Raw genomic sequence first — 12812 nt, 5'->3', positions numbered from 1 at the left:
GCATGCTAACCTTAGGAAGTCAGGGAGAAGAAGAGTAATCTGCAAAGAGGGTGGAGTGAGGTTGGAGGAACCTGAGTAGTGGGGGCCTAAAAGTCAGGTGAAGAAAGGGTATAAAGGGGAATCCATCTGCTCTGTCAGTTGCTGCCGAGGGAGGAAGAAAGCTGAGGACTGACCACTGACCTTTGGGCTTAGCAAGGAGAAGGTCATCAGTAAATTGGATGTGCAGTTTCCATGGATACATGGCTGTAAAAGGCAAATTGAGTGGGAACAGGAAGAGTGGAATTGGATGCTTCAAGTTATAGACCATCCTGGGAAAAAGGGTGTAAAAGGCAGGGAGAAAATGGAGCAGTAGCTGGCATGGAAGTGGAGTCAAGAGAAGCCTTTTGTTTCACTTTGGTTTGTTTTTAATGGGAGAAATAATAGTATGAATAATAGTATGTTATGCTTTTTGGAACAATTTAGTAGACAGGAAAAAATTCACATTGGAAACAGGGCGAAGAATTGCTAGAGCAATGTCCTTGAGTAGAGGAGCTGTGATGGGGGCTAGTGTACATGGAAGGGTGGCTTTAGATAGGAACATGGACAGTTCATCTGTGGAAGCAGATAGGAACAGGGAGGATGTGGGTACAGATACTGGTATGTGGGTAGAGGTGGTGAGAGAATGGATAATTTCTTCTGACAGCTTCCGTTTTTTCTGAGAAATAAAACAGTGTCATTAGATGGCAGGGAGGATGGGGCGGGTGTTGGAGGAGAGAAGAGAAGATGTGAAATAGCCATCCAGGAGGGTTAGACTGCCAGCAGAAGGAAGAGTCTACTTGAACTCAGTAATCGTGAATTTAAATTGAGACAAGGCAGTGTGTGTGTGTGTGTGTGTTTGTGTCTCTGTGTGTATTTGTGTGTGCATGGCCATGTTGTGGTGCATGATTGTAGGCATTGGGTGGTTGTATTGGATTCACTAAGGGGAGTATTTTTTGCCAAATGAGTACAGTAAACTGAGAGAGGAGCAAGAAGGGAGCTAATGATGCATGTGGAATTTACGTTGAGTAATTTAAGTTTCTTGAAGGAAGAAAGGAAATCAAGGGGTGTGGTACAGTAGGAAACAGGTTGGATCCACAGAGTCCCATTGGGGTCAAAAGATTGTTGGAATCCAGGTCGCAGAGGGTGTGAGGTGGGAGACAGGATTGATAGACAGTAAATCCCTAAGACTGTGTGCTCCTAGTAATAGAAGAAGACCTGGAGGTGCCAGTGGAGTGAGGAGCTGAGGCGGAGAGGAGTATTAGGAGCCAAAAGCCAGGGGCTTGAAAGGACCACCTCTGATTGTATTGAAATTACTAAGAAGGAAGACGGAATGTCACAGTGGGTAGAATAGAAATGAGGGTGATGTAGAGGTTGATAGATGAAGGCAACAATATTTTTATAAGTATTTTTCCCTATTTCAAAATTTTGTAGTATTTGTGACTACCAAAATAAAAATAAAACACATCACAAAAATTTATATTAAAGTATGATAAACTATGACTTTCTATATTTATACTGAGCTACTTTTTCTCATTAGGCTATCTATTAAGTATGATTTTTTATCTCAGTCTTTTTATTGAAAAATTGCCCAGAGAAATTTTAGTTTTATTCAGAAGAACCGTAATTCCTTTACCAAGGTTGTTGCTTGTCACAGGTTGGGTTCTCTGAGAAGCAGACTGAGATGGAGGTTAGTGCACGGAAAGTCTAAAGAATGCACTTGGGACCAACCTTGGTTAAGATGGAACAGAAGCCCAGCAGCTGGGGCTTACCCACATAAAAGGCTTCTCTTTTTCATGTAGCAAAGAGATCAGGGATCAGCAGTTTAGAGCTGGTGCAGCTGTGCAAGGAACCAGATCCCTTCTTTCCTACTGCACAATTCTAAGCCTGTGACTTGTCTTCATCATCGTAAGATGGCTGCTTGAGCTCCAGCCTCTGTCATGAGGAAAGGTGAAAGGTTAAAGGGCCATGCTGGTTAAATCCTCAGCATCTTAATCAGGAAAGTATACTTTCCTGGAAGCCCCAAGTAGGAGAATTTTGCTTTCATCTTATTGGCCAGAACTGATCTTGCAGCCCCCCCAATTTGCATGGAATCCAGGAGCTGAGTATTTTTAACTGAGCACATTGCTGCCTGGGGCAGAATTTCTAGTTTTGTTTTTTTGTTGTTTTTTTTTTTTTTGAGGAAGATTAGCCCTGAGCTAACATGTGCCGCCAATCCTCCTCTTTTTGCTGAGGAAGGCTGGCCCTGAGCTGACGTCCATGCCCATCTTCCTCTATTTTATATGTGGGACGCTTACCACAGCGTGGCTTTTGCCAAGCAGTGCTATGCCCGCAACCAGGATCCGAACCGGCGGCGAATCCCGGGCCTCCAAAGCGGAATGTGGGAACTTAACTGCTGTGCCACCTGGCCGGCCCCTAGGAGGAAGAGATTGACAGTCAGCAGTACCTGCCACGTAGTGGTTTTCCTTTTCTTTGACTATATTTTCTGTTTTTATTTTTAGACTAATAATTTTATTGTCATGAAAGGGATAGTTACTCATTATTTAAATTCAGAAATACAGAAAAGTAAAAAGAAGAAAGCAGTAATTTAGACAGAAACAATTGACGTCGTGCTGGGTAAGCATCGTTCCAGGCCTGTCACTCTGTGGGTACTTAAGCAGAGAGAAGGAAGTGTGGATGAGTAGATGGAAGGGAGAAGAACATGCCTCTTTCCCATTTTTGTTTCTTTTTACTTGTTCAGGGTACATTTATTCTATTTTCTCTGCAACTGCAGTCCCCTTAGCATTTGAGGAGTGAATGCTCTACACCAGTCCCTAAGCCACAGCTGCTTCATTTGGAAATTGTTTTGAGTGGTTTCTTATTTGACTGAATTTTCTTTCAAGAAGGGCTCATGGATTCCAAATTCTGCACTCTCTTCATGTTTGAATTTTATATCCAGGCAAATTTTGTACCATGTGTAAAGGGAAAAGATACTGTCCATGTACCTTTATTGAAAATAATCACTTAGAGAAATCAAAAATAAGAACTTGGGAAGGGAGAATTCTGCCATAAAGCCCTGGCTGCCCGCAGCTGGAACAGGAGCCGCCTGCCGCTCTTGGCTGACATGTCCTAGGGAGAATCGGTGTCAGCCGAGCATACCCCATTCGTCAGCCGTGTAGTGGCCCTCCAGTGATTGGAAAGGATTGATGTCTGCTCTTCCAGCGACTCAAATGATTTCTTTATGAATGTTGTAAGAAATTTCTCCAGAAAACCTTCTACATCAAACAGTCCAATTAAACATGGTAACTACTCTATAAGGAAAACCTCATGCCTGGAAAAAAGATTGAAAGGAAGCCTTTGGGTGAGGTACTGTTGGTAACTTGTTTCTTCTTTTGACTTTTCTGTATTTTCCAAATCTTTAATAACCATGTATTTCACTTTCAGTGAGAAAGTAGATTTTACATTTAAAAAGTTAGCATCTTGAAGAAATTACGTTGAAAATAGAAATTTCAAATTCTCCCTGTACCTCTAAGGCAATCAGATAAACATTTACTCAGTGTTCAGCTCAGAACCTGTAAGCATTTGAATATGGGCCTCATGATGTCTTCTAGGTATTTCCCTTAAATGTTTTTTTATTATTTACTGAATAATTTATTGGCCTTAGAATTATTTCTACTGGTTGTGGATTTACAAGCTACCTTAAAAACTGAAAATTTGACCAGAATATACAGTTATCACATTTTTTTCTAATTTCATATATATTATCAGGATATTATAGCAGTTAATTTTATACTTTTTAAATCAAACTCAGACTAGCTGTTATAAAATTTCCCTGCAATTTGTATGGTTCCACTGAATACTATAATATCTTGATATACACTACTTATAAAAAGTGTGCTTTGAAAGCACGCTTAATCTGAATTAAAATGCTTCATAAAGTTATCAGCTGCTCTTTGGTTCATCATTTAGATATTCTTACTTGTTATTGCTGTGACCATTTAAAAGAATAATTTATTTAAAAGTAGTCAAGCCCATGGGCCTGCCCGGCGGCTTAGTGGTTGAGTTTGTGCACTCTGCTTCGGTGGCCTGGAGTTCGCCACTTCAGGTGCTGGGTGCAGACCTACGCAGCGCTTATCGAGGCAGGCATCCCACATGTGAAAGAGAGGAAGATGGGCACAATGTTAACTCAGCCAATCTTCCTGGAAAAAAAAAAAAAAGATGGAGTAAAGCCTGAAATTATCCTAATCCACATTCTCCTCCCATTCCCTTAGCTCCGTTCATCATTAGACATGCGTCTTGGGTCAGTCTGTCTTCCGTGTCAAACTGAGGGGAATGTTGATTATAGTTAGCAGCTCTGAGTGCAGAGAAGCTGCTGTGTTACTGTTAGACATCAGCCTTTATCTTAGTGTTCCCATTGTATTCATACTTAATGTTACAGAATTGCTGAATACACATTCAACTTTCTTTGCATTTTTATTCATTGTTTACAATATTTAGAAATCTTATCTGAAACAAAACTCATCAAGTCTTCAGCTTTGGGTAAACCAGATCCCAAAACTGGAAGCTGCCTGGCTACTCCTGAGAAACCTGAAGATCCCACAGAAACTGATTCCTGTGTTCAGTTTCACAATGTAAGTATTGAATTTCAAAACAATATTCATAATGTTTTTATGTTCTAAAAGCATATTAAAACTAAATTGTACATAATGAAATATAGTATATGAAATTTATCTTGCTTCAAGAGTGATAGCTTAATCACTCTTATTGAACACTTATTTTCGATTATAGTAGAACATTATTAACCATGTCATTTTTATTCTTTCTGGGTTTTTTTAACCACCTGTGTTCAAATCATTTATGTAAATCTGCTGTAATGAAGTAATGCTTTTCCTTAAAAGGGTTCTTCAGGATGTCATGGTGGGAACAAGGAGATAGAATTAATTATGTTTAAAAGAGTTCAGGAAGCAGAGGAAAAGTGGAGGGGTGCACAAGCCCTAATTGAGCAAATTAAAGTCACGTTCTCTGAAAAAGAGAGAGAGTTGGAAGATAAGATGGAAGAACTAAAGAGACAACAAGAAAAGGAACTCTTCAAACTGAGTCAAGACAATTACATTCTTCAAGCCAAGGTACTAGACACACTGTCCTATTTTTCCTTTTGTTGATTGAAAAAGAACTTGTACTCCCTGCTAAATGCATTGTTATCCTTCTTTCCTGGAGCTGTTTGGCTTGATGTATTTGCTCTATAACACCTGAATGTAGTTCCCGGAGTGCCTCCTTAACGAAGACCCTAAGTCAAACTCCCTGGGGGAAAATGTCAGAATTTAAATTGGCTCATTTTGAGAGCTTTCTACTGTTAGCAGTCCCCTTTTTAAAACAAATCCCTTAGTTCACAGTGACCTTCAAAGAAGACAGAGTTTCAGAAGGAACTGCTATAGAAGGCCTGGATTCGGAGAGTGATACTGTGTAGCATTTCTGAGTCACTTCCATCACCAGAACCATCAGCGTAGAGCATCAGGAATGATTGAGCCGTAGCAGTGTTATGTTCATTCTAGCGTGGTTACAAGATGGTTTTAGGTCTGTCCATTTTGAGTTTTCTATTGTTCTTCCTCCTTTCATCATTTCCTTCCCCAAATAAAACAATCTCTGCATCTTCTCAAAGTTAAATAGCTTTGAAGAAACAAACAAAAAACAAAGGTGGTTACATTTTGGAGAAACAACTGATCCTGTCACTGAAGAAAAATTGAAGCAAATCCAAAAGGAAATACAAGAACAAGAGACACTTCTTCAAGGATATCAACAGGTAGGGTGATTCTTCAGCGCAGCCGAAGTTTGTTCTTGAGATCCTTTGATTGTAAAAGTAAGGCATGTTAAAATATTTCTGTGCTCATTTAACTGGTAATGGGAATTCTGGCAAATGTGAAGAAGTAATAATATGACTAGTCTGCACATTTCTCATGGCAGAATTAAATTGGCTAAGAGCATGGGTTCTGGATTCAAAGAATCTGGTTTTTGTGTTAGCTCCACCACCTGCTTTGTGACCTTGGGCGGATCATGTCTCTAATCCAGTTTCTGCATCTGTGAGATGAGGATGATGATAATAGTGTCTCACAAGATGATTGTGAAAGTAAAATAAGATGGCGCAAACCAAGCTCTCAGCGCCTGGCGCTAGTAACCAGTTAATGAATGTTGCTTCGTATTATTTTTAATAGCCATGTGCCTTAGAAACTGTCTTCTTTTTCTTTAGTTTTCTATAATGCTATTCAGTAGATAATATTGGCTAGTTTGCTGGTATATTCAGAAATATGAATCTGAAATCAATGGCCAGTGCCCTCGGAGTGAAAAAAATTTGAATTAAATGAGAGAAAATCAGTGTGTCCTGCAGAAAGCAGACATTTGCAACGTGTGATAGAATCTTGCTGATGTTGACCTGACAGCCAGCCAGGACAGGATCAGTGACCTCCAGCAGGAGATTTCATCTTAGTGTCCTCCCTCACTCCCTTTTTTTCTCACTTCCCTCCCCTTTCCTCCTCTTCCATTACCTTGTCCTCTTTTTACAACCATCCCCTAAGCATTGAGCCTGCCAGTAACACATATTGTCATCCAGGGACGTCCAGAGAAAGCATTGCCACGTCAGTGATTACGGTGTCCACTACAAATGGAACAGCACTGATTTTGCAGGGCACACTGCCATAGAGTTGTGACACCCTTCCAAACCCTTCACCCACCATTCTCATCTGGCTGTATAGAGTGTGGGTTTTAAGGAGCATTTCACAGACCCATAAGTATGCTAATAACTACCCCCTCCCACAAAAGTAACACAAAATTTATGTATTTATGTACATATTTATGTATTTCTCTGAGTTTCATTAGTTCTGCAGCTGTTTAAGCACAGACCATCTGCCAGGCACTAGGCCAGACACAGTGAGATGGTCCTTGGTTTTCATTAGATCCTCGAAGCTCCTTGGTTTTCATCAGTTTCTCAATTTTAAAGAGGTTAGTAAGCCACAGTACCTAAGCCCAGATTGGTACCTTCTCCCCCTGATCTCACTGTTTGAGTCACATTTAGCTCCAGCCTGACAGTGAAATGGGTCTGGTCTCTGCTCTGCCCTGTCTTACACTTTCACGAACACCCAGTCTCTAACTCCCTCCTCACAGAAGCTTTCAAAGACAAGCATAGATGTCCATTGTGGCTACGTCCAACTACCTCATCACGGGAAGCCAGGAAAAAAACAGAAAAAAGAGAGTGCAAACAGGCCTGCTGGGTCTTTCTGCCCCTGGTCCATGTACTCAGGATGTGGTTATTCCTGCAGCCACTCGCCAGCTTACTCCTGTGAAATGTGGTGCATTATTGTGACATTAGGTTCTTTGGCTTTGGGAGTTTTTTGCAACTCTTTTTTTGGTGAAGAAGATTATCTCTAAACTAACTTCTGTTGCCAGTCTCCCTGTTTTTTTGCTTGAGGAAGATTGGCCCTGAGCTAACATCTGTGCCAGTCTTCCTCTATTTTATGTGTGGGTTGTTGCCACAGCATGACTTGATGAGTGGTGTAGGTTTGCGCCCGGGATCTGAACCCACTAACCCAGGCTGCCGAGGCAGAGTGCACCAACCTTAGCCACTACACCACCTGGCTAGCCCCACAACTGTTTTTTTCAAGTAAGCATTTTGAGCATTTTGAAAGGAATTGTTTTATAAAGAGTTTGAAAAAGATTTTGCTTACTCAAAAACTGAAGCAATTTAAATTAAAAATGTTTTGGTGCTGGCCCAGTTGCGTAGTGGTTAAGTTTGTGCACTCTGCTTCCACAACCCAGGGTTTGCAGGCCTAGATCCCAGGCGCAAACCTATACACTGCTCATCAAGATGCTGTGGCAGCATCTCACATACAAAATAGAGGCAGACTGGCATAGATGTTAGCTCAGGGACAATCTTCCTCAAGCAAAAAGAGGAAGATTGACAATGGATGTTAGGTCAGGGACAATCTTTCTCACCAAAATTATATATATTTAAAGGATGTATCTGTTGTGAACATACATATTTATGTTATCCAGGTACTAGTGACTTTTAACTAAAATGTAAATTTCTATTTATAAAAATAGGAAAATGAAAGATTGTATAATCAAGTGAAGCATCTCCAAGAACAAAACAAGAAAAATGAGGAGCGAATGTTCAAGGAAAACCAGAATTTATTCAGCGAGTTAGCTTCCTTAAAGTAAGTCTTTTTTAAATTCTTAAAATCAGATACACTTAGACTATTTCTAAGTATTTTATTGGTATATTAGTAATACATTTATTTTTACTTAGAAATGAAAAAATTTTTACACTGATTTATAGTTTTGTAACATATTTTTATTATTCAATGGGTTTTTCCTTTGGTGTTAGATGACTAGTACATACTTTAGTATTTCAACATTAATATTTGAGTTTGACATCAGTTTAGGAGGTTGAATAGATGATATTCCTCTTGATCGATCATTAAGCTTGAGATGCTTAACCATTTCCTAAGGAACCATATGATTAATAATACTAAAAGATATCGTACACTATCACTTAATGTCTTAGGTCAGGTTTGGTAGAGGTAGAGTGTGAGGTGGGAATCTTTGTAGAGGTGATTTCCTGGAGGATGATGCTCAGGAGAAGGGGGAGCAAGAGACACAAGATGGCAGCTGGGGGGAGGTAAGTAAGAAGAGGCCTCAGCTGGAAGTTGGCTTCCTTCTGCGCTCACCAGGATGCCTGGGAGAGCAGATTGCACCACAGGGTTGGTCTCTGGTTGAGGCAGCCTTTTGTTGTACCCCTAAGCCAGCCAGTCACTGGCTGAGGTGTCCCCAGGAAGCGGCTGGGGGCTGTCCTCTGGGGGCAGGGGCTGCTGTTTGGCTAAGGGCGCGTCTCCAGAGGAGAGCTGGTGAGTTGTTAGCAAGCAGCGCTCAGCGTGGCAGGCTGATGGAGCACCAGCACCTAGTTAGGAATCATTTTTTAGACTGTTTAAGATCTTTTGGGTGTTCCACATCCAGCTTAAAACATATTAAGTGAAAAAGCTGAACCCACAAACATGGGCAAGTTAGAGTACTATCTTCCTTTAGAAAATGACTACCAGCTGTGCATCCTTTAATATAAACACCTAATGACTCAGGACTGCTATCAGAAGAAGCCTCTTTGGCCGTGAATGTCATGAATTAGTTATGTTTATTCAGATACCTTTTGTATTTCCTTGTTAGATAACGTAGGGTGTAAGAGGCAGGGCTGCTGCTAGCTCATACTGATCTTCATGCAAAATAGAAACAGGCACACCTTATTGCAGACAAAACTAGAAGGTACACAGCTTGGCAAGCAAGGGCACTTTTGTGTAAATTAGGGGAAAAAATGCCTGTTCTCCCGATGAGTGTGACCCCAGGCCAATTGTGATAATCTGCACAGTTCTGATGCATGAAAACATTTACATCCGCTTTCTTTCCAGATGCTTCAATAAAGTATTTTAAAATATCACATCTTATATTGCCTGGCTTTTAAAAGAGAAGATCTACTCCAGGATCTCAAACTGAAGCTCTCAATGAACTTTCACAATGAAATAAGTGATTTGTTTAGTATATTAGGGGCAGATGATCTTATATGGATTCCTAAACTCCTTGTATAATGTCTCTGGAAAAACAGGAAAATTGATTCTAAAGTCCAAATAGTAGACTGTGTTTTCTTTCATTTGTCAGTTTCCATCTGTATGATTGGCGATCTCTGTCTCAGAAAAGAGTCTAGAATGACATGTAAAGGGATGCACAACACCACAGGGAAGTTGCAGCACATCTTTCTGGGACATTGATTTTTTCTATGAGAATTGGGAGAAAATATTTTTATATTACAAATAAGCCAATAATCTTAGGGTTTTAATTCTTTTAGATTAAACATAAGCATTTCCCTTGAAGTATACTTCTTTAAGTATTTTAATATTTTAATCTTTAGATTAAATATACTTTCTCTTTTCAATGACTCACATAGTTCCAACATCCACTAGAGTTTTAATTTTTAAGAATTGAATATTTTGCAATGAAAGGAGTACTTGTAAAAAGAAAAAAAAATCTTTTTATTTTCAAAATAAATCAGAGAACAGATGCACAAAAGTCGTTTCCTGTCTCAAGGAGTTGACGATCCAGAGCCCAGTAGAAACCAGAATTTTACAGATCTGTTAGCGGAACTACGGGCGGCACAGGTAAGTTGCAGAGGGCTTTTAACTTTTAGCAATAATAAAGATTACTAAAAAGATTCCCATATGTAAAAAAATGTCTGTTTTTGTGATTTATGAATAAATAAGATCTATTTATAAATTTCATACCATTTAAAAATTAAGGAACATCTAAGATTAGCATTTAGCATACATGTGACCTTAATCTAGAGAAAATGACATAATACTGGTTTTAGGTGGCATCGTCTTTATAATCCAGCCTTTCATCAGGCATTGATCACATGGAGCCATGTCAGAGGCAGAACCTTATTAGGGCATGTATACCTTTTTTCAAACAAATTCCTCATTGGAAATGTACAGCTAAAAAAGGAAGATAATTTGAAGATGATTGTTCACCCTAAAAAGTTAGTTGACTTTTACCCAAAAGCCAATGGGTAAAATGTCTTAAGTGGAATGTGCACTTCAGGAGGCAAAGACTGTATCTACAGAATATTTATATCTCACATACCTACCAAAGACGTGAAATGCAGTAGCTGCTCCATTTTTCATTATTTTTTCATTATTTTCATTATTTTCATTATTTTTCTTGAATTGTTCTTGAATTATTTTTCTTGAATTGTATTATAAATAATATGGCTTAGAATTTTCTAAAGCAGTATTTATCAATTGGAGAAATTTTGGAATATTGGGCAGGTTAATTCTATTTTAAGCAGAACAATCCCATGTATTACATGATTTTTATCATCCCTGTGCTCAGGAACTGTGTGCTCAAAGCAGCCACCGTCATTGTAACAATCAAAACCACTGCCACATTTCCACACATCCCTGCGGGAGAGCAGTTAATTCTTCCACTCCCTCCCAATAAGAACCAGAGCACTAGGGCCAGCCCAGTGGTGTCGTGGTTGAGTTCCTACGTTCTGCTTCAGCAGCCTGGGGTTCACGGGTTCAGATCCCGGCCACAGACCTACACACCACTCATCAGGCTATGCTGTGGTAGCGTCCCATGTATAAAATAGAGGAAGGTTGGCACAGATGTTAGCTCAGCAGCAATCTTCCTCAGGCAGAAAAGGATTGGCACAGATGTTAGCTCAGCAGCAGTCTTCCTCAAGCAAAAAGTGGGAGATTGGCAATGGATGTTAGTTCAGGGACAATCTTCCTCACCAAAAAAGAAAAGGAACCATAACACTAAACTAAAAAGCCCTTCCAATCTACAATCACGTGTTGCTTAATGACAGGGAAATGTTCTGAGAAATGTGTTGTGTTGTGTGAACATCATACTGTACTTACACAAACCTAGATGATACAGCCTACTCCACACCTTGGCTGTATGGCATTAATCTTATGGGACCACTGTCGTATATGTGGTCCATTGTTGACCAAAATGTCATTATGTAGCGTATGACTGTGTTTGAATGATTATGTAAATTAGAAAAATTCCAATTACATAGCACTTTTTAATAAGAAATTTATTATATAGAGGTGGGTTACGTAGAAATCTAAGCATACCATAGTTTAATAACTGATGTTTAACAGGTTTTTGTAGTATATAAAAATGCAGCTTCAAATATGAACCCGTTAGGGAACTTTCTTCAGATACATATGTAAATGTGTGTACAGAATGTTTAAGTAGATAGGTAGGCAAAAAGATAGAAAGAAAGAATGGATGATTGCATGCCCATCTTATTAGTAGGCTTCAAAACTTAACAAGTTAAAAGAGAAATTAATATTGCTCATATTTTATGAAGGCTTAGAAAAGCGTGAAGGTTTCAAGCATAGCATTAGCTTCATTCAAAGGCTATTATTAGTGGCCTTTTAGAAGTGCTGTTTTGAACATATTTTGCTGACAAATAGGAAACTAAAATTGCCACTAAAAATACTGGAAAATGCTGAATAAAATATAATAAACATCTTATAAATGCATAACCAAGCTCTCAAGAAAGTGAGGGAGCTCTCTAGGGGCCGAAATGAAGAAGGATACAAACCTAGCAGGAAACCTCTGCTCCTAGGCCGCCAGCTCAGGAACCGTGGGGCTTGAGCTTTAAGCCCAGCGGAGATGACAGGACACCAGGCCTTCACAGGGCCGTGTCCTTCAGTAAAACAGTGGACTAGGAAGGAATCCACCCACCTTATAAGGGGCCGAGATATCAAGAGAGCTTTTCTGTCTTGATCTTTAGAAAGGGAGGGGAGAATGTCTGTTCTGCCCAGGGCTCGTGCCTTACTGGTTGTTAATATATATGTCATCCTTCTGCTTCCACTGGTGTTTTAGTGTTTGAATTGATGCTACCTGCAAGGGTTGGTCATGCTCAAACAAAAAAATTCCATAAACTTGGTCCTGAGTCAATGATAACCTCTAGTGTATTCAGAAGAAATAAATGCAAAACAGCTTTTAGAAGGATACACCTAAGGGGCTGGCCCCATGGCCAAGTGTTTAAAGTTTCATGTGCTCCGCTTCTGTGGCCTGGGATCGCGGGTTCGGATCCCAAGCATGGACCTACTCCACTTATCTGCCATGCCATGGAGGCATCCCACGTACGAAAAATAGAGGAGGATTGGCATGGGTGTTAGCTCAGGCCTAATCTTCCATAAGCGAAAAAAGAAGAGGATTAAGAACAGATGTTAGTTCAGGGAGAATCTTCCTCAACCAAAAAAAAAAGA

General features: G+C 39.8%; 1 protein-coding gene across 15 annotated transcripts in view; it reads left to right on the top strand.

Moving 5' to 3' along the window:
- CEP162 (centrosomal protein 162) overlaps nt 1–12812 on the top strand; it is an 85266-nt gene that overhangs the window by 40351 nt on the left and 32103 nt on the right. For all 15 annotated transcript variants that reach the window (XR_011421772.1, XR_011421774.1, XR_002810637.2 and 12 more), the window contains 5 exons: nt 4492–4625; nt 4893–5120; nt 5654–5794; nt 8086–8198; nt 10079–10184. Coding sequence is in view for 11 of the 15 variants with exons in the window: in XM_070222764.1 (XP_070078865.1) it covers nt 4492–4625; nt 4893–5120; nt 5654–5794; nt 8086–8198; nt 10079–10184 (722 nt within the window). In the remaining 4 variants the exon portion in view is untranslated. The remainder of the gene's footprint in view (nt 1–4491; nt 4626–4892; nt 5121–5653; nt 5795–8085; nt 8199–10078; nt 10185–12812) is intronic.

This window comes from Equus caballus, chromosome 10 (assembly GCF_041296265.1).
Source record: "Equus caballus isolate H_3958 breed thoroughbred chromosome 10, TB-T2T, whole genome shotgun sequence".
NCBI classification, from domain to species: Eukaryota; Metazoa; Chordata; class Mammalia; order Perissodactyla; family Equidae; genus Equus; species Equus caballus.
This window is presented reverse-complemented; position numbering and strand designations above follow the sequence as displayed.